This window comes from Rhinatrema bivittatum, chromosome 2 (assembly GCF_901001135.1).
Source record: "Rhinatrema bivittatum chromosome 2, aRhiBiv1.1, whole genome shotgun sequence".
NCBI lineage: Eukaryota > Metazoa > Chordata > Amphibia > Gymnophiona > Rhinatrematidae > Rhinatrema > Rhinatrema bivittatum.
This window is the reverse complement of record NC_042616.1, coordinates 70015418-70036730: the sequence shown is the minus strand read 5'-3', so window position 1 is coordinate 70036730 and position 21313 is coordinate 70015418. Positions and strand designations below refer to the sequence as shown.

General features: G+C 44.9%; 1 protein-coding gene across 11 annotated transcripts in view; it reads left to right on the top strand.

The window, feature by feature from the left end:
• The window catches only part of OBSCN (obscurin, cytoskeletal calmodulin and titin-interacting RhoGEF), a 745212-nt gene that overhangs the window by 382348 nt on the left and 341551 nt on the right, over positions 1-21313 (top strand). For all 11 annotated transcript variants that reach the window (XM_029588301.1, XM_029588307.1, XM_029588308.1 and 8 more), the window contains 4 exons: positions 7145-7411; positions 11491-11763; positions 16338-16604; positions 20541-20807. In XM_029588301.1, the coding sequence (XP_029444161.1) occupies positions 7145-7411; positions 11491-11763; positions 16338-16604; positions 20541-20807 (1074 nt within the window). The remainder of the gene's footprint in view (positions 1-7144; positions 7412-11490; positions 11764-16337; positions 16605-20540; positions 20808-21313) is intronic.

Genomic DNA, 21313 nt, shown 5'->3' with positions numbered 1-21313 from the left:
CCAGGAGGAGCCCATAGGAACCTGGACCTCTCGGACTTAGATGGACCCTATGCGATCAAGGGCCTGAGGAACAGTTCCGCAAGAATACACGACGACTGGTGGTCGGAAGAGACTTCACCCTAGGAAGCCTGCGGCCCCCTCGGGAGGAGCCCGTGAGGACCCGAGCCGCTGGGACTTAGGAGAGGCCTCAGTGGCAGATGAGCGGATACCTGTAGCAGCGGGAGAAGGCTACTGAAGCAATTAATAGCAGTGACTATTCCCTAAGTAAAATTGATTAATAGTCATTAATGGACTTCTCCTCCAAGAACTTATCCCATCCTTTTTTGAACCCAGCTACACTAACTGCACTAACCACATCCTCTGGCAACAAATTCCAGAGCTTTATTGTGCGTTGAGTGAAAAAGAATTTTCTCCGATTAGTTTTAAATGGGCTACTTGCTAACTTCATGGAATGCCCCCTAGTCCTTCTATTATTCGAAAGTGAAATAACAGAGTCACATCTACTCGTTCAAGACCTCTCATGATCTTAAAGACCTCTATCATATCCCCCCTCAGCCGTCTCTTCTCCAAGCTGAACAGCCCTAACCTCTTCTTCCTTTCCTCATAGGGAAGCTGTTCCATCCCCTTTATCATTTTGGTTGCCCTTCTCTGTACCTTCTCCAACGCAACTATATCTTTTTTGAGATGCGGCGACCAGAATTGTACACAGTATTCAAGGTGTGGTCTCACCATGGAGCGATATAGAGGCATTATGACATTTTCCGTTCTATTAACCATTCCCTTCCTAATAATTCCTAACATTCTATTTGCTTTTTTGACTGCTGCAGCACACTGAGCCGATGATAAGAACATAAGAACATAAGAACATAAGAAATTGCCATGCTGGGTCAGACCAAGGGTCCATCAAGCCCAGCATCCTGTTTCCAACAGAGGCCAAACCAGGCCACAAGAACCTGGCAATTACCCAAACACCTAGAAGATGATGATTTTAAAGTATTATCCACTATGATGCCTAGATCTTTTTCCTGGGTGGTAGCTCCTAATATGGAACCTAACATCGTGTAACTACAGCAATGGTTATTTTTCCCTATATGCAACACCTTGCACTTGTCCACATTAAATTTCATCTGCCATTTGGATGCCCAATCTTCCAGTCTTGCAAGGTCCTCCTGTAACGTATCACAGTCTGCTTGTGATTTAACTACTCTGAATAATTTTGTATCATCCGCAAATTTGATAACCTCACTCGTCGTATTCCTTTCCAGATCATTTATATATATATTGAAAAGCACTGGTCCAAGTACAGATCCCTGAGGCACTCCACTGTTTACCTTTTCCTCTGAGAAAATTGACCATTTAATCCTACTCTCTGTTTCCTGTCTTTTAACCACTTTGTAATCCACAAAAGGACATCGCCTCCTATCCCAAGACTTTTTAGTTTTCGTAGAAGCCTCTCATGAGGGACTTTGTCAAACGCCTTCTGAAAATCCAAATGCACTACATCTACCGGTTCACCTTTATCCACATGTTTATTAACCCCTTCAAAAAAATGAAGCAGATTTGTTAGGCAAGACTTCCCTTGGGTAAATCCATGTTGACTATGTTCCATTAAACCATGTCTTTCTATATGCTCTACGATTTTGATCTTGAGAATAGTTTCCACTATTTTTCCCGGCACTGAAGTCAGGCTCACTGGTCTATAGTTACCCGGATCGCCCCTGGAGCCGGCTTCTCCTCCAAAGCGGGAGCGCGGGCGTCTGAGGCCTGTGCAGGCCCATCGGAGGTGGCAACAGTCCGGGCTGAGGCGGCGGTGAGTGAAGGTCCCGGGGCCTGACCCGGGACCACAACGGTTTATTCAGGTCAAGACTTTTACATGTTGCTAACACTGATACAGAATACAGGGAAGCTTCATAGAAGCAGCAGCGGATGCAGACAAACCGCAATAGCGATGCATGTGAAACTAGAATACACTAGACTGCCACTCAACAACTGCATCTTATATTTAAATGCTAGAATGAATATCTAACAATTCCATATCTCCTTTTGACAATGACGTGAAATACATTGTATTCTTAATGCACACAGGGAAAAAAACCTTATATTTTCAAGTCAGTTTTATAGTTTTGAAGAGCACTCCAACAATCTATACAATGGTATAATCACTTTCTTTTTTCTATCGTTATTTATCAAATTTAATATACCACCTGTAAAATAATCTATTCAAGCGTCATTATAATATAAAACAATCAAAATACATATAAACAAATACAATCAAAAACAGAACAGGGTGCCAAAAGACATAGTCCAGTGAATAGAATTTGACAAATCTGCATTAAACAAGAAATATTAACAATAAAAAGCCTGACTAAAGAGCCGTCTTTTAACTGCCTTTCAACATTTCATAAAGTTCAGTTCTGTGCGGATGTCTAAGGGAAGGATGTTCCGATTTTCTGGTGACCTCTAGGCTGATATCTGAAGGAGGTAGAAGATATAGGAAACTCTTTCCTGAAGAATGCAGGGGTACAAGATTGAGTGTAGAGAATTAATAATTTTGAAAGATACAGAGAAATACTGGAATGAAGGCAATGAAGAGTCAAACATAAAGTTTTGAACCTAATCTGGCAGATTACAGGTAGCTAATCTCGTATCTGCAAAATTGTGGTCATATGATTGGATTTCTCTAAATTATAAATTACTTTAGCAGCCACTTAAGTTATACATTAGGATGCCCATGAGGAGGGAGTTACAATAGTCAATTTTTGAGATTACAAAAGCATAGTTCAGAAATTTTAAGTCAAGATCAGGTGCATGGCTATGTGTCAAACTGTTAGGATTCGTGGGTTTGTAGCCCTTGGCCCGAAGTGAGGGTTGGTATCACCTGTGGGGAGGAGCCCCACAGGTCCCCACCGTCAGGAGGCGAGGTCAGCTGTGGTAGGAGATTCAGTAGTGTAGAGGAATGGAGCATCCTGTGTCACAGCCACGTGATCGTAGGTGCAGTAAAGGAAGTACTGTGGGGAATCCTGAGGAGCGGGGTGAGAGACACAGTTCAGGGAGAACCCACAGTACACTCGCTGAACTGGAGAGACATGTACCAGAGCAGGGGCCTCCAAGAGAGAGAGAAGCGCTGGGCAGGCCCCAAGGAGCGGGGAGCGCGAGACAGGAACCTCTGGAGGTCTGCAGTGGAGAGACAGGAACCTCTGGAGGTCTGCCAGAGCCTCTCTTGCTGCACAGCCCCGCCCCAAGGGGCGGGGCTGTGCAGCAAGAGAGGCTCTGGCATGGTGACGTAGGCCAAACCGTGGAGCGGGGAAGCTCGGGTGAATCTCTGCCGTAGTGACGAAAGCAACTCCGGGGAGTGGGGCTGTGCACGATAGAATCTCTGGCAGAGAACGAGGGCACTACCCCAAGGAGCAGGGGTGCTGAGTAGAGTCACTGAAACAGAACTAAAGCGCTTCCCCGAGGAGCTCTGGGAGGCGCAGGGCTAGCCCGAGGAGCGGGGAAAGCCATGAGATGAAGTCTCACACAAGAGCGCAGCAGGGCCCCGAGGAGCGGGTACCCAAGCAGAGTCCAGAGGCAGATAGAACTAATACAGGAACCACGAGTCCAAAGAGCCAGGAGCAGGTATCAGTGGCGAAGGAACTCGTTGCCAAGTCAGCTAGCAAGGGGCGAAGGCGGTGCTTAAGAATCCCAGCCTGGTGACGTCATCAGCTGGGGACGCCCCTGAGGTTCCCGCCATTGGGTCTTCAAAGGGGAGACTGATGGCGCGCGTGCCTAGGAAGGCCCAGAGTCGGCATGGGTGGAGGCGGCATCCCGGACGCAATGAGGAGTCCTGGGAACCCGGAGGAATGCGGCGGTAGCGGCTAGCCTCAGCCGCAAGTAGACCCGGAGAAGAGAGCAGAGTAGTACATGAAGTGAGTTGCATGGGTTGCAGCCGTCTGCGACTGACGGTCAAAACACAAACCAGAGTGTCATGGCATAGGATTATCTGCAGCTGTTGGGCTCAGTGACGGAGGCACTGGATTTGGTCTTACATGTGAGACCTTCAGAATTCTCTCATATTTCTGTGATATCCTTAGCCTCAGGTATATTTCTTGGGTCCTCCTTTCTCAGTGCGGAGAAGAACAGCCTAGTCTGGTGGCTTTGTGGTAGTATCATTTCTAACGGTACCTTCTCATATCCCTAAAGTGGTACAACAGGTCAGCCTTTATCAGGTAATATTTCCCCCCATCCTTCAGAAGGAATTCTTTGGTGCAGGGTAAGGAAGATCTTTGCTGGTTGGATGAACACAGGGTAATTCTACATCTCTTGAAGGTATCTAATTCCTTCAGGAAGTTTATTGTTTTATTCATCCAGTATAGGGGACGAAAAAAGGGGGAAGCTTTTTATTGCTCGTTGGATCAAGGATGTCATATGTTCTACTCGCTTTTCATGAGGTTGGATCTCTCCTAGAGGACTGAGGGCCATGTGTCCAGTGCTCAGGCCTCTTCATAGGTGGAGCTGTACCTACTTTCTTGTTTGGAGTTTTTCTGGGTGATTTCATGGGGGGTTCTTACTTTCACTCACAAAGCATTTTTTCTGGGAGTCCAAGCCTCAGAGGACACTACCTTGGCTTGGGCATTTTGAGAGCAGGCCTGGCAGTTTCTCACCCAGGCTAAGGGATGTCTTTGATACATCCCACTTGTCTGGACTGGTCTGGCAGGGATGAAGAAAAAGGTGAAATTTAGTTTAACCTGCTAATTTCCTTTCCTTGAGTTCTGCCAGATTAGTCCAGCACCCTCCCATATTGCTGTTTGTACCAACTGCTCTTGTTTGTTTTTCTGTCAGTGAGGCTTGTCCCAGCTGTGTGGAAGAAATGACAGTATTTGGTTGATTTTTGGCAGTTTTGAGATCCTGTTGGAGATTTTTGTTTGCTGATCTCCCAGAGTTTGAGGATCTCTGATGTCTCTTTCCTTGTAAAGCTCCTGGTTAATGGGGGGGGGAGGGGGGGATTGGTTTGTTATGAGCTTGTTATAGAAGTACTGGCAGGCTGAGGTAAGCACAGGACCCTGTATAGGATGACATCAGGAAATCAATTGCTCTCTGCCCTATCTGCTGTTAGTGGAATATAATCCACTTCTGTGGACTGGTGTGGCAGGACTCATGGAATGGGAATTAGCTAGTAAGATTAATAAATTTCACCTTACAGTGGGACAGGCCTGATGGCTCAGTGGTCGTGCTATGTAGGAGATCAGAATTCAATTTCCCAGACCAACGTCTGCTTAGTGGGACTGGAAAAGAGAAAGATAAGCCATTGTGCAGCAACAACAGCTAATGACAAGGTTTAAGTGCACACATACTGTGTTCAAGATGGAGCTGTGGCTGAGTATTGACACTGCAGAATCTGGGCTAGGTGGGGTAGGGGTTAATAATCGTCCATTGTACCTGAAGATTAGAGGATGGCCAATATAACTCTGATATTTAAAAAGGGCTGCAGGGGTGATCCAGGAAAATATAGACCGGTGAGCCTGACTTCAGTGCCGAGAAAAATTGTGGAAACTATTCTAAAGAGCAAAATTGCAGAAAATATAGACAGACATGGTTTAATGGGAGACAGCCAGTATGAATTTACCCAACAGAAGTCTTGCCTCACAAATCTGTCTCATTTTTTGAAGGGGTGAATAAACATGTGGATAAAAGTGAACCGGTAGATATAGTGTGTTTGGATTTTCAGAAAACATTTGACAAAGCCCCTCATGAGAGGCTTCTAAAAAAAACTAAGAAATCATGGAATAGGAGACAATGTCCTTTTGTGGATTTCAAACTGGTTAAAGCCAAGAAACAGAGTAGGATTAAATGTTGTTTTTTCAGTGAAAAAAGGTAAACAGTAGAGTGTCTCAGGGATCTGAACATGGATCGGTGCTTTTCAATATATTTATAAATGCTCTGGAAAGGAGTATGATGAGTGAGGTGATCAAATTTGCAGATGACACAAAATTATTCGAGTTCAAACGGGTTATGATAAATTGCAGGAGGACCTTGCAAGACTGTAATACTAGGCATCTAAATGGTAGATGAAATTTAATGTGGATAAATGCAAGGTGATGCTGTTAGATTTGTGGGCCCTTGTGTTGGAGTGAGGTTGATGCTACCTACTGGGAAGGCCCAGTAGGTCCTCACTGCCAACTGGTGGAATAGATGGTGCAGAGACTGAGCTGGAGCTTCACCTTTACCAGTCCCTTTCCCCATGGGTTGAGCTTTTGGATTGTGGGGACTGGCAGGTCTTAGGTGATAGTCTCTGGTGTGAATGCCGAAGAGAGGTTTCAGTGACAGACTGTGGTCAGGGCTAGTGGCAAGCAAGGATGGTCGGTGGTCACAGACTATGGTCAAGCCAGGCGGCAAGCAAAGGATGGTCAGGTCACAGGCTGTGTTCAGTACCGATCAATCCAAGGGTAGGCAAGCAGGAGAGAAGGACAAGGCTGGATGAGGCTGAAGGCAAGGAAGGCAAGGCAAGGCTGAACACATGGAAGGCTGGCCGAGGCTGAAGATAAGGAAGCAAGGCTGAAGGCAGGCTTCGAAGCAGCAACTCACACTTCCAACTGTAGTCAATCCGATGCTGAAGCATCTTGGCGTTGCATGGCTGGGGTTTAAATACCTGGCCATGTGATACTGGAGGACTGGTTTCCCACCATGAGGCCTTCATCTCTTGCAGCGCGTTATGAGGAGCAGCCTGGAGAGGAAGGAGGTAGTATTCCCAGCCCCCTGCATTGGCCTTGTCATTGGCCACTTGAAGTGGCAGTGCTGGGTGATTCGGGTGGCATCAGATAAGTACGCCGATTCGTGGGATTGTCCCGTGAGCAAGCAAATGTAACAGATGCATAGAAGGAAAAATAATCCATGCTGTAGTTACATGATGTTAGGTTCCATATTAGGAGTTACCACCCAGGAAGAAGATCTAGGCATCATAATGGATAATGCATTAGAATCATAGGCTTGGTGTGCTGCGGTGTAGGGCATATCTTGTGTTCTTATGCTCTTAATCCTAAAAACCCGACTGGATAGGTGTGCCTCCAGGAGAGGGTTGGGAAACACTGGACTAGAAGAGAAATCTAGAAAAAAAAATGTTTTATAAAGTCACAGAATTGAATCAAATATCTCTTTCCTGTTGCAGCTCCACTTCCGGTCTTCATAGAAGAACTTCAGAACCTAGAGATGAAGGAAGGAACTGTCGCCCTCCTGCACTGTACCCTCTCCCAGCCGGGAGTCTCAGTGACGTGGCGAAAGGGCTCCCAGGTGCTCTCCTCCAGCTATAAGTATGAAATCAGACAAGAAAGAACAATCCACACATTGCAGATACATGACTTGAAAGCCGAGGATGCTGGAGAATATAGCTGTGACAGTGGAAACCAGCAAACCAAGGCAACTTTGACTGTCTCAGGTAATTGGGTATGGGGGGAGGAATCTTGGTCATAGAGTACATCATCCATTAAAGCCATCCCTCCTACATCGGGGGGGCAAAGAACAATACATTCAGCATCTTCAGACTCTGTGGGCCCTTCCTACGACTTTCACAATGGACCAGTGGAGTGTCCAGAACACTCTTGCTCCATTAAAATGGCTTCACAGTGCATCTTTCGGCTGTAACTTATTCCCCACTTTGTAGTTCTGTTGACTGAAAGAAAGCCACATCCATTATTGCACAAGAGGACACATGAGAAGTAAAAATATTTACCATTAAGCAAAAAATATTTGCTTCAGTATAATTTCCCTAGGCGCAGTCATGGCAGTAAGCAAGCCACAAATTATTTCACACTCCCTATATATGCAGTTTAGGCACAAGAGGTGGTAGAGGAGGTTTCCGGCTGACTCTCTGGTCCCTCGTTACATTATTTTGTCAAGACAAAGCATTTTTCATCAAGCGGAGAAGAGCTGATGAGCGCTCCCCCTCTTAAAAAAAAATTGGCAACACATTGCTGATTTGATGTGATACCAACAATATTATTAAACGGAGTGAATGAACCAAGACTAATCAAGTTGGCACAACCCGTTGAGCAACCTAAGCAGCTGCCAAGGGTATGCAGCTGCAAGGGGCTGCAAAACAACAGCGTCACAAGCCTCCATTGTAACCCCTTTTCCCTTCTTCTCTCCCTCTATGAGTCTCTGCCAGCCTTCTGTGTACGTCCATCCACCCCTGTACCTGCTCAGGTCCCCTCTGTCACTCCTTACCTACCTGAGCTCAGCTGCTGTGAGGGTCATTGCCTGTGAACGCAGAGACTGTGAACTGCTGCATGCTCACAGTCCCTGCAGCAGCTATGCCTCTTTCTCCGGGTGCATGCTTCCTTTTTTTTATTAATTTCAAACCTTTTTTATTTAGCAACATTGTTTCCAATATTTGGAGACAGGACAATTTGATACTCATACAGTTTTCAATTTGTATATTTAAAAACCCCCAGACATCAAAATTAGGACGTAACTTACTGGAATTCAAGCTATTTGCTATAGAGAGCTCAACTGCTAACCACCAAAGGTCATGATAAAGTGGCATGAGGAAAGAAAAAGACATAAAACATAGGAAGATGAATTCCCATGTTTGCTTCTCCCCTGCTCCAAACTTAGGCCCAGATTTATCAATCTGCAGTAAATATTGCATGCAATAGGAAAAGGGGCATGTTTTATGGTAATTGCCTATTTATTGCAACGTGTGTTATCTTAGCACAGGTATTACCACAAAGTGCACTGTATGACCCGCAGATGGATGCGGGTTAAATAGGCGCTAATTAATCCCCTTATACAATGCACTTCCAACGCGGAGTGTCTCTAATAGCGCTAATCACATGCTCTCTACCTGGGTAACATCAAGCTAGGTTGAGAGAACATTGTACAAATCTCATCTGTGTGTGAGTTTCCTCACTCTGAAGAACATCAAATCTTCACAAGAGTGTACTGTTCTGTTCATATGTCTCACTCTGCATATAAAAGTAGCCCCTATCCCCCTCACTACCACCTAAACCTCACCTTGAGTTTCTAGGTGGGCCTCCTATAGTAGCATAAATAGCTGCTTTCAAGGGTGCCACGCACAGAGGCTGGCTCTCTCTCTCTCCCCCCTCCCCCCAGCCTAAAAATGTAGTTATTTTTAGCGTTAAAACTGTGCAGTATCGTGTGCTATGGCTTCGCAAAGCCAGCCCATTTTTACAGAAATCCTGCCTCCAATCCCTCCCCTTTTAAAAATGTGCACCGCACCATGTGTTATGGTGCTTATCACATGTGTTAAGGCATTTTTCACATGTGAAAATGCCATAACACATGCAAAAACACCTTAATGTGATTTGATAAATGACCCTGTTAGATTAATCAAGTGAGAGAGAAATTATAAGGCTCTTATATAAATAATATATTTATACCATTGTAGGTGAGGTTTTGGTGGTAGTCTAGGATTTGGGAGGCAGTTTTACATGCACAATCAGAGGTAAGAAAAGCACAGTACACATCAGTGAAGATTTGATGTGATTTGAAGTGAGGAAAAGTACACAAAGATGAAATTGTTCATTGTACTCTTGACCTAGTTTGATCAAGCTAGGTAGAGAGTAAAGTGTACAAACCTATTTTTCTTTTACCTTTCATCACTCAAATCACATACAGGCCGATACAGCTATTGGACGCACGTTTTCCCTTATCCCTTATTCAGTAAGGGGAGGAAAACGCACGTCCAACCCGTGGCACCTAATAGCGCCCTCAACATGCAAATGCATGTTGATGACCCTATTAGGTATGCACGCGGGATACAGAAAGTAAAATATGCAGCCAAGCCGCACATTTTACTTTCAGAAATTAGTGCCGACCCAAAGGTCGGCGCTAATTTCTTCCAGCACCGGGAAAGTGCACAGAAAAGCAGTAAAAACTGCTTTTCTGTGCACCCTCTGACTTAATATCATGGCGATATTAAGTCGGAAGTCCCGAAGAGTAAAAAAAGTTTAAAAAAAATAAATAAATTTGAATTCGGCCCGCGGCTGTCGGGCCGAGAACTGGACGCTCAGTTTTGCCAGCGTCCGGTTTCCGAGCCCGTAGCTGTCAGTGGGCTCGAGAACCGACGCTGGCAAAATTGAGCATCGGCTGTCAAACCCGTTGACAGCCGCCGCTCCGGGCTAAAAGGAGGCGCTAGGGACGCACTGCTCTCCCGCGGACTTTACTGAATCGGCCTGATAATATCTTCACTGCTGGCAACCATGTTGTTCGTACTTATGGACTGTGCATGTACAACTGCCACCAAAACCTACCTCCACAAACCTCACCCTGAGTTACTAGTGGCCCCTCTTACAGTGGTATAAATAGTTAACGTATATGTATGTGAGCCTCTACAGAGGTTCTCTCTCTCTCTCTCAGCCCAAACCACCAACATTAACACACACTGCAGAAAAATACCTATGCAGTTCCAGGAAAATTAGCCTAATCATGCCCCTTTTTTTTATTGCGGGCACTATTTTATCTATATTTTTAGCAAAATGATGAATCAAGATCTAAGTTAGTAACCACGGCACTGGAGAGAGAAGCAGCATATCTTTTATGCACTCTTTGGCCTTATTTAACAAGCGAGAACTTTTTTTCCTGCCCTTTGTGATATAATGAAGAGGAAGGCTCTTTAATGTTTTGCAATGTATTATAAAAGTATTGTACCATTTGAACTGATATGCTGAGATCCTGTAGTTCAGCATTACATTGGGTACTGTGCCTTCCCACTGGAAGAGCTGAGAAGAAGCAACAAGAAATGTAATGGGGTGAAATTGATGCTTCTTTTCTGCTATCTGAAATATTTTAATGGTAGTGTAACTTTACCTTCTACTTGTTATTAATTGGTTTCCCCTGTTTCTTTTGTAAACCGGTACGATAAGACCTCGTCTTGAATATCGGTATAGTAAAAGAATTTAAATAAATAAAAATAGTGACCACAATAAGGTATATCATTTTTATCACTGATTGATGGCTACTTGATCTTTGTCTAATATCAGTATGCTTTTTATTTGGTTCTGTATTTTTTTTTTTTTCTAAATCTGTAAGGTTTTGTTTTTTTTCACCAAGTACAGTGAAAGCTGTCTTTCTCATGTGCTGGTGCATAATAGTGAATGTGGAAATGCCTTGCTGTTCTCAAAGGCAAGCGGATCATTTTGTATGCTTTGTGGGTGAGGGTACCCTAGACACCAGGGATATTAATATATTTGGATGTGGGGGGGGGGGCAGCATATGGATTTGGGGATTTCAGTTAACACCATAATATGTATCAGCCCCCCCCCCCCCAAAGAATAATTTTATGACATTCACATTAGGGTAACATTGATTATAAAGAAAAGTAGACAGAACTAGTGCCATCCAGTAAAGTTTCTGGATATTGCATAGAATTATTACCTAATTTGTAGCTGGTCATGCATTGCTAGCTAAGAAAAATGTTCTGCTTGCAAACTGCATGGGATGACAAATTGGAGTAGAATAGATAATTAAAATAAGAATTTTTCTTCTTTTAAAAAGAACCAGATGTTTACCTGGTGGAAGGACTGGAGAATGTGACTGTAGATGAAGGTCAGGATGCAGTGCTAAAGTGCAAAGTGTCACGGGAAGATGCATCTGACGTGCAGTGGTACCTTGGAGGCGTTCCTCTCCAGTCCAATGAAATGAATGAAATATCCGTTGAAAAGGGGAACATCCACACTTTGACCCTAAGGAAGGTCACCCAGGAAGACGCTGGCATGGTCAGCTTCCGCGTGGGACAGAAGACCTCAGAAGCCCAGCTGGATGTGAAGGGTAGGACATCTCTCCTCATGCCGGCTGAAGGTGCAGATCACTGCTTGGCTAGAGTTTTGACTAGGATCTATGTGTAAGGTCTGACTCATGAACTGAAGCTGGACCCTACTTAGATTTGGCTGAGGGTGAGAACTTGTACAATATGAGGGACACAATGAGGACCACTGCCAAAACAGAAGGATTCAACTGCTTCCTAGAAAAAAAAGCGTAATTCTCTTGGATAAGTAGTCTTTGAATGTTTTGGGGGTAAATAATCAAACTACTTGCATTGCTGCAAACCCCCATGGGGTAGTTTTTAACCCACAAGGTTTCTGCCAGTAATCAAAGCAGAACTAGATGGGTAGTTTTGCTTGGATTATTGTCCCTGGAAAAATTACCCTCAGAGATTTGCACCTGCTTCCTCTGTGGGCAATTTGTCCATCAGAAACCTTGCATGTAGATTTGATTATACAAAATGAAATACGCTGTTTCCTTCCCCCAACTAAATTTCTCCCTCATGCGTTAACTCAAAATAATGCACTTAAAAGTATGCACATGGCTGGACAGCACGTGCACTGTTACCCGCATTGAGGGTGGGCAATAATCCAAGCGCCCTTTTCTGCGGGTAATTGCTGTTTTGCCTGTAGAAATGGCTTTCATTATTGCCCTCTGCAAATGTACTTTTTTCTGAGGAAGCAGGGAGAAGACAAGAGGTAATGGAAGAGCCATAGCTAGTAAGCCTAAAACATCACAAGGCCTGAGAAGTAAGTTCTCGTAGTAGTTTATATTTGTTTACTTAAAATTTAAGGGAAGATTTTCCAGCGCTTACTTTAAAATAAAATCCTGAAAATGTATGATTTCTAAATTGTTAATCATAAGAGTCAGGTGTGTGGGGGAGGGCCATAATAAATCATTTCCAGGTATATCCCTGATTTAATAATGGTCGTGATGACCTGCAATTTATGTATTCTCAGCTGCTATGGCTCTGTAAAGCTAGTTCCTTAGGGGATCTCCTCATTGTGATCAGTGGTTAGGATACTTTTGTTATTTTTTCCATTCTCCATCACAGTAAGTGGGATACCCTAGTAGACACTGAGATGCTTTCTGAATATTGAAGGTTTTAGATTTTTTTTTCAATTTTACTTCGTTAAATTGCAGGGGGCCCGAGAAAGTGTGGGTAATGCATTTTATTCTTACAAGGATATGTGGCAGTCCCCCACCCCTGGTCTGTCCACCAGATGCCACTGTCCCTGTATTATAATTCTCTAGTAAGAAGCCACCCGTTCCCCTGGATTTGGATGCCTCAACACTATGTAGCCCAGACATTTTAAGACACCTGGGGATCAGTTTGAGGAAGCCTTTGAACAGTAAGGTTGTTTCTGTTTTATACTCTAGTGAGGGCTCCCAGTTTCACCAGAATGGAGTCTCTGTTAGAAGTGATACCTCATCGTGCACTCCCTGCCAGAGGGCCCTTCTACTAATTTACAGAGAGAGAGAGATTTTTAAGCCTGATACACTTTAGGGTCAAAAGGGCTTTCTACAGGGGATCAAAGACCTGTGAGCCTACTCTAAACCCTAGGTGGGCAAGCACCGGTGACGGATCCTGCTGCGAGAGACAGTGAAAGCAGATGATGTGTCCAGTTTAGCTTTTGAACCATGTTTTGGACTTGAGCAGAGTCGGGAGGTTTTTGTATCCACTTTCCTCACTGGGTTTGCAGTGCTGAGCATTAGCCTGACCCCATTGAGTTTTTTCTAAGAGAAGTCCCCCAAGGAAAACAACTAAGGATGGAAGAACAAGAGCAGGAAACCTCGACCAGACCTCCACATATCAAGGGACCTGGACAGGCTGGGTGTCCGAGAAGAAGATGCCGAAAGGTAGGATTTTTTGCAGTAAAGTTGGGGACCCCTCCACTAGGTGTCCTGGACAGCCGCTGGGAGAGTTAGTGCGTTAAAAATCACCATGGGGCTCTACCCAGAGGTCTGAATGAAGGACACCTACCTACAGAGGAAAATCAGTAATGTACCATCAGTCAGAAGTAAAGTCACACTTCTGGACAATGGACTTTAATTTATAATTATCAATCAGTAAACTATTGTTTTAACACCCGGACCTGGTCCTGTCTGAGTTATTACAGCCTCTCACCTCATGGGAAGCACCAATACTGGGAGCATTGTGACATTGTCTGGGCCACAAGCGAGAGCTTACCCCTGTAAAACGAATCCCACCCCCCAGGGATTGAGGATTCAAGTGTGTGATGGAATTGCTAGCCGGAGCAGCCCCTGAAGATAAACAAATTAGTTTGGTTAAAATCCCAGTAAGGGTGACACATAACTTATACAGGGAGGAAACAAAATGCATTATGCACAAATGCTGAACAGCACTGTCTTTAGTTACTCTCTTGTCTCCTCTTTCCTCATTTTGTGCATGCATGCTCATCGTTGGTGGAACGTGGGAGTGGGCTACCTCATTTCATGGCAGTTCAAGCCCCAATAACATAGTCTGACTTCCAGATATTATAAAGTATCCTGATGCACTTCCTAGCTGCTTTTGAAGGCACGTGACCTTAGTCTAATGCCTCACTATGTATCTGGATATGTATTAAAATAATTTCTAAACAGGTTGAAAAAAAATCGAGCATTGTGACTTCTCAGACAGCATCATGTGCCTGTAAGAACCTGCTGTGCTCGTCAGGTACTGATCAGAGGCAAATAATCTTTTAACAATAGTATAGACATCATAGTGTACTCTGGTGTTCAGAGAAAATTTGCTGAGACAGTTGAATTAATATTGGAGAAAAAGATTTGAGTGAATATTTTTATTTTAAAACCAAAATCTTTGAATGAGAGAGTACATTAAAGGAATTCAGTACATTTATTTATTTATTTTTATTTATTTCGGGTTTTTATATACCGGCATTCGAGAACGCAGTCCCATCATGCTGGTTCACATAAAACAAGGGTTTTATGTGAACCAGCATGATTCCCAATTGTTGAAGGCACTCACCTAATGGTCTTGTGCTTCTCTCCCCTCTTACTGTCCCCAAGATGTGGGTTCTTTGTGTGACTGTGAAGGCAGTCCTTCTTGGCCCGGGCGGTGAAGTGAATTACTCTGAGTGTGTGTATATCTCTGGTGGCTTTTGTGACGCAGTGCTGTAGGGACAGACAGGCTGGATACAGTTGTAGTTGTTCAAATTAAATTCACTGATTATCAACAGTAAAATCAATGTCTAAGAATCAATCCAAATCTGTGAGGTTACAGCTGTCTTTCTTATAGGTGTTTCTCTTTCTCTGGGTATGTGTCCTGTCTCTCAGGTTCCTGGGATGGAGCTTATCACTTCCTCTCTGAGTGCATAAACTGTCCCAGTGGGCCAGGGAAAACCTATTTGTGGGGAGTCCCCTAAATCCTGGCAAAATCCAACCGAGTCCAAATGTCTCTTGCACTCAGCTTGTGTCCTGGTCCCTTTGGGGTGGAGATCCTGTGGAGGCTCCCCAGATCTTGCACTTCCTTCCTGACCTTCTGAATGGATGTGACTTCTCTGAAGGAAAAGTCTGATGTGACTAGGAAACCAGCTACACAGCCCCATCTTCCCTGTGAGGAAGGGTGGATCAAAAAACTTCCTCACAAACAAAAAGGAGAGAAAACACACTTGAATCCCAAAACTCTCACGCCGGAGTGATGCTGACACTGATCTTGCTCCTTCTCTGGACTAGAAGGGTAACTCACAGGTCTTCAGCTCCCCGGCCTCCGGATCTGGGGGGGATAACCTTTATCAAAAGGGTGCAGGGATCACATCCGTCAACTCTCGGAAAAATAGCAACAATCTCAATAAAGTCTCTATCAAAAGAAGGCAGATCCTCACAAGCAGGGAATTGCACTGCTTGTAATCTCCTGAGTGATAAAAATATTGAGTGGGGTGAGTAGGCCTCACCCAAAACCAGGGGAAACCCAAAATAGCTCTTCATTCCTCGGATGCTAATTCAAACTGACCATTCTACGCCTACTCCTAGCCTCCCCAAGTAGACTAAAAGTCTAACAATCACAGGCAACCTCAAGGGGGTGTGCTGCATAAGAATGATGTCTCCTTTGGGCAGGGATCTAAGGCCATCTAGTGCCTGACCACCGGAGATTGCCACATTACTGACAATGCCATTGTCCCACAAACACAGGAACAACTATAGCACAAACTTTCCAGCTTGAATTTTTGCCTGTTTTCTATTTTTTTTATTGCCCTTTGTCTGGCTTGTAAGTCACAGGTCATGTTTAAGTTACAACATTTCTCATCACTTTTCAGTTTAACTATTTTAAGCTCTGTTTCTAAATCTGAAAAAATAAATAACCCTCCCTTAACCATTTTTTAAAAATATCACCATGCCTGCGATCGTGCGGGACTATTTTTTCTGACGGCGGAACAAATTTCTTTGCGTGCCTCATTTCGAGGCTCCAGGATAAAATAGGGCATGGAAGTAAAAGCCCTTCCTCCCAAGTCTGTGACTTGCCCATGCAAACAAACCCTGGCTGTAGTTCAGGTTGGATCAGATGCTGTGAATTTATCCTTTACTCGTCTGTTTTTTTCCATGTCTCATCGCCCCCTCAGCCATTGCCCTGGCTTTCATAAATCAGCTGCAGTCCACAGAAGGGGAAGAGGGTGGCATGGCCACCTTCCGCTGCGAACTCAACAAGCCCGGCATCTCCGTAACCTGGAGGAAGGGGTCTGCGGTGATCCTGCCCAGCGATAAATTTGAAATCAGGAAGGAAGGGCAGGTCCATATTCTGAACATCCACAGCTTAAATCCCACGGACTCAGGAGAATACACTTGTGATGCGGGTGAGAAAAAGAGCACCGCCCGACTGGAGGTTAATGGTGAGATTTATTTATTCTTTGAATGCATTTATTTTTCTTTGATTTGCCTGTGGGGGGGTGTCCTTTTGCATTTCCTTCTGTCCTTGTAAAGGTCCCACCCCCATCTGCCTTGGTCTTTTACTGCCTTCTAGGTTTTCTTCATTTCCCTGTGGGGCAACGTCCTGGTAAAAATGAAGTAGATGTAATTTAAATGCTCTGGTCTTTTAAATCGCGGTTTTCTGTTCACAAGTTTTTTTCTCAAGTCAAAAGTAAACAACATCTCAAAGAGTTTTTCTCTGAGTTTGTTATGCCTTTGTGGCCAAGCCGCCCATCGTTTCTGAATCTGGCCCTGGCCCTTCGTCTTCAGTTTTAGCTCCACCTTGCAGCCAAAGTTCCTTCTACACATGAATGGGGCACATAAAATGTGAGAGGGTCTAGCACCTGAATGAGCCGAGTGCCAGCCTCTCATTAGGGTTCAAAAGAAACCCAGAGGCAAGGAGGTCCTGAACTGGATAGGTATCTCACTCTTCTCTTAGACCCTCTCTGACTGCCAGCTTCTCACTGCCCCAAAACTCACAGAAAATCAGGAAACAGAGATTCCTTCCAGGGATATATTGCAGCAAACAAAACTTGTATTTTCTGGTGATACCAGCAGTCAGAGCATGTAAAGTAAGCTGAAAGGCACTGATTATATCAGGAAGCATAAGCGTCCACAGCTGGACTGCAATTTTTAAAAGAAATACAGAAAAGGTTAGTGCACCAGCTCCAAAACAATTACAGACACCTTCCTCTAAATTAGGAGGACTACTTGCAAATGCTTCCCCACTCTTCACTCCAATAGCTCACAGTCCACACAGTGAGTACAATTTCCTCTTAATTCAAACACGAATTCTGCCTTCTCTTACTAGACCATGGTTCTCACAGTCTTAGCACAAAGAATACCACTTAAGATGCATCATTACTCACTGGACCCATAGGGATCAATATCCAGCCACTATCCTGCTAAGCAAATTAGCCGGATAAACATATCTAGCTAACTTGGCCAGGATATTCAGCAGCATGGAATATACCCAGCTATCTAATAGTTAGCAGGCTGTTTATCTGGCTAACTTTAGACTTGCTGAATAACAGACCTGCCGGATAAGGCTGAATATCGACACTTACCTGGCTAACCGGGCGATTTATCAAGCCGCGTTAAGGCTCTAACTTGCATTATATCGTGTATATCATGCAATATACATGATATTTTGCATCTCCCTGCCCAGATATCCTCCCCTATTTCAATGACTTTCTTTGCTTGTGATTTGCATGCATGAATAATGGAAATGCATGCAAAGAAGAACATTACTAATCAATTTTATGTAAATATTTTATCACAGCTGACTGAGTTGATGAGCTGCGATAAAATATCTACACCTATTTGAAATGTGTTAGATGTGCAGCAGAAGGCCCGGGACCCTAATGTGGGTGCCGTGGCTGCCGCCGCACATTTACAGCAGAAAACAAAACAAAACAAAAAAATCTCTGCAAACGGAGAGGTAGAGTGGGAGTCAGTGCTGACCTGCCAGTTGAGGTGGCCCTGACACTCCCAAAATGAGAAAAGGTTTAAAAAAGAACCATACAGTGATGGCCCTGGCACCCTCCCTTCCCTTCCTCAAAGCACATAATAAAATGTGGCCCCCGCCCCACCTGAAGTCAATAAATCAATGTCCCCCACACCCCTAGCCCCTTCTAAATCCCAACATAAATCCCTTCAACCCCCCTGAACCCCCAAAGTCAAACCATTAATCTCCCCACACTCTGGCACCCCTGAAGTCCCAACACCCCTCACACATCCCAAAAATTCCCAACACCCTCCCCCACCCCAATCTCCTTCCAGACACCCCCCCCCCCCCCGTATTTTAAATTGGATCCCTGCTTCAGGGCTGGGTGCACCCTCGCACCGGGTCCAGTCTGTGCTATTTTCCAAAATGGCGCCGACCTCACTTTGCCCCAGCCATGTAGCCTGGGTCCAATTCCCGGACCTTACCCCAGTCACATGGCTGGGGCAAGGTCAGGTCAGTGCCATTTTAGAAAATGGCACCGGCTGGGCCCGTTGCGAGGGTGCACCCGGCCCTGACACAGGATCCAATTTAAAGTATTGGGGGGGGGGGTTTGGGGAGGTGCTGGGGGTTGATGAGTGGGTGTCCTGCACCTTTTTTTTGTGGGGTGAGGGGTTTCATGTTAATACTTCAGGGGCCTGGGAGTGGGGAGATTGAAGGACTTGACTCCAGGGGGAGGGGTGGAGAGGGATTGGTATCGGTGGCCGGGGCCACATTTTATTGTGTGCTTTGGGGAGGCGGGAAGGGGGGGGGCCAGGCCCGTTGCCGAGCGGGTCTTTTTCAAACTTTTCCATATTTTGGGGGTGCCTGGGCCTCCTCAACTGGCAGCTCTGGGTTGAAATGAGAATCAGCACTGACCTCTGATCAACCTTCCAATTTGCAGTGATTTTTTTTTTTGGGGGGGGAGGGGGGGCGGCGGCCCTTTAAGGCAATGGATGGGGTCGCCAGTGCGTTAAAGGGCTGCGGTGTTTGACCGCTACACAAAAGAACGTGCCAAACAGCTGTGGTGTTTTTTTCGGGGGAAGGGCCCCACCATCGCAGCGACGCCCCACCGCGATAGTGGGACCCCCTCCTGCGAGAGAACATCACGGCTTAGTGTATCTAAGGAGGATAAGTAGCTCTACCTCAGAACACCCCGTCCGCCCCTCACTTGTCCTGCTATTTAGCTGGATAAATAGTTATCTTGTTAAGTGGTGGCTGTTGAACGTGGCCAAATATTGAAATGGCAGCACTTAGCTCGATAAGTTTGAAGATTAGAATATAAAAACTCTCATGCATATGTGGCGCTGAATATTGGCCTCACAGTAATTCTCTTTGTTCCCAAAAGAAACGCTGTAACCCTTAAGAAGCTACTTTCGGACACTCATCAAGCACTCATCGGTGTCCCTGGCGCTCGCCCTTCTGAGGCTTCTTCACTCCAGTTCCCCCTCACCAACTATAGGGACTCCCCCACTCTCCTCCACCTCCAGGACTCGGGTCAAGTCCCCTGGTTATCTTTCCTTGAGGAAACACATCTCTCCGCCTTGGGCTTTTCCCCTTAAGGGGGGAAAGCCCTGTAGGGCCCTCTCAGAAGAGAGGCCACCCTGAGCTAACCAACTCCTTGGCTGAGTTCCTTCCAACTCCTCCTGCTAAATACTAAACCCAGCATTTGTACTGGAGGAACACTCCCTCTGCATGACTTCTCTCCCCCCTTCCTTTTTAATGAGAACTTGTCCCATTAAGGTCCATTATCCACCTTTCCCACATTTTAATGCATGTTACATGCACAGTGTAATTTTGTCAGACATGATGCCATCTATTTATTTATTTATTTATTTATTTATTTAAACATTTTTATATACCGGCATTAGTTGTGGACATCATACCGGTTTACAATAAACAAATTAAGCTTGGCTATTCATGACAACGTACTTCCCCCACAGCACCTGACAACTTCTGCTCTCCTGTAGTACAACTGCACTCCCCATGCTTTCCACAAGTCCATTAGTTGCTCCCAAGCAGAGGTAAAGTAATTTTCCCCACCTAGAATCCTTTCCAAGAGTTGCCTTCATGACTAAAAGGGCTCCTACTTGAGAGACCTGGTATGGTGGTGGCTGTTCTCCTATGCCTTCTAGGGTTCTGATATTTTGTTTACCATCTCAATTGAGAGACTATTTGATGCATTCACCACCCTTTCTGTGAAGAAATGTCTGCTGACACTATTGTTGCATCTACCCCCTCCAAAGTTATATCATGACCTCTTGTTCTAGAACTGCCTTTCTTTTGGAAACATCTTGTCCCTATTTGCTTATTTAGGGACATGCTGCTTACAGTACGATGCAATGCAAAACCTCTTCTTTTGTTTCTAAATTAAAAGCTCTGCCAGTGCTTTTCCAGCGCTGGCTGCAGAATGAAGAGGCTGAGGAAGGGAGCACAGTCGTACTGCGCTGTGAGTTGACCAAGCCCAACGCGCCAGTGCTGTGGAGGAAAGGTGAGGTGGTGCTGCGTTCCACCACCAAGTATGAGATCAGGCAGGAGGGGCCTGTGGTGGAGCTCTTCATCTATGACGTGGAACCGCAGGATGCTGGAGATTATACCTGTGATTCAGGAGACCAACAGACCAGTGCCGTACTGGCAGTAAAGGGTAAGAGGAAACTGGCTGGATGCACAAACTGGTAGCAAATGCAGTAATGATTCACAGAATAAAAGAAAACATAAAGTAAGCACATTTTTCTACTCTAGGCTATAAGATGACATTTTCTAGATTTGTTTTAGGCAAACTGATGTTTTATCATTCATAGGGCTCAGTTTAAATTCCCCCCCCCCCTACCCCCAGTGATTGTGACTTCCAGTAGGGCAATGGTGGCCAAATATTGGGTTTACTGAATATCTACTGTCATAAAATGGGATATTTGTCTATTTATGCTGTTTCTAAAGCATGAAAAAAAATAATCAATGTGCCTATACACTTTATATTTTGTCATTTGATGAGAAGCGGCTTTGGCAGTCCTGATCTACCTGGTAACCATTCCAGCACCGACGCCATTCACACATTTCCCCCACTTCTTCCTTAGATTACATACATTCTTCTTACATGCAGTCACACTCCCACGTGCACTCACCCTCCAGCACTGAGACCCATCTCTCCCA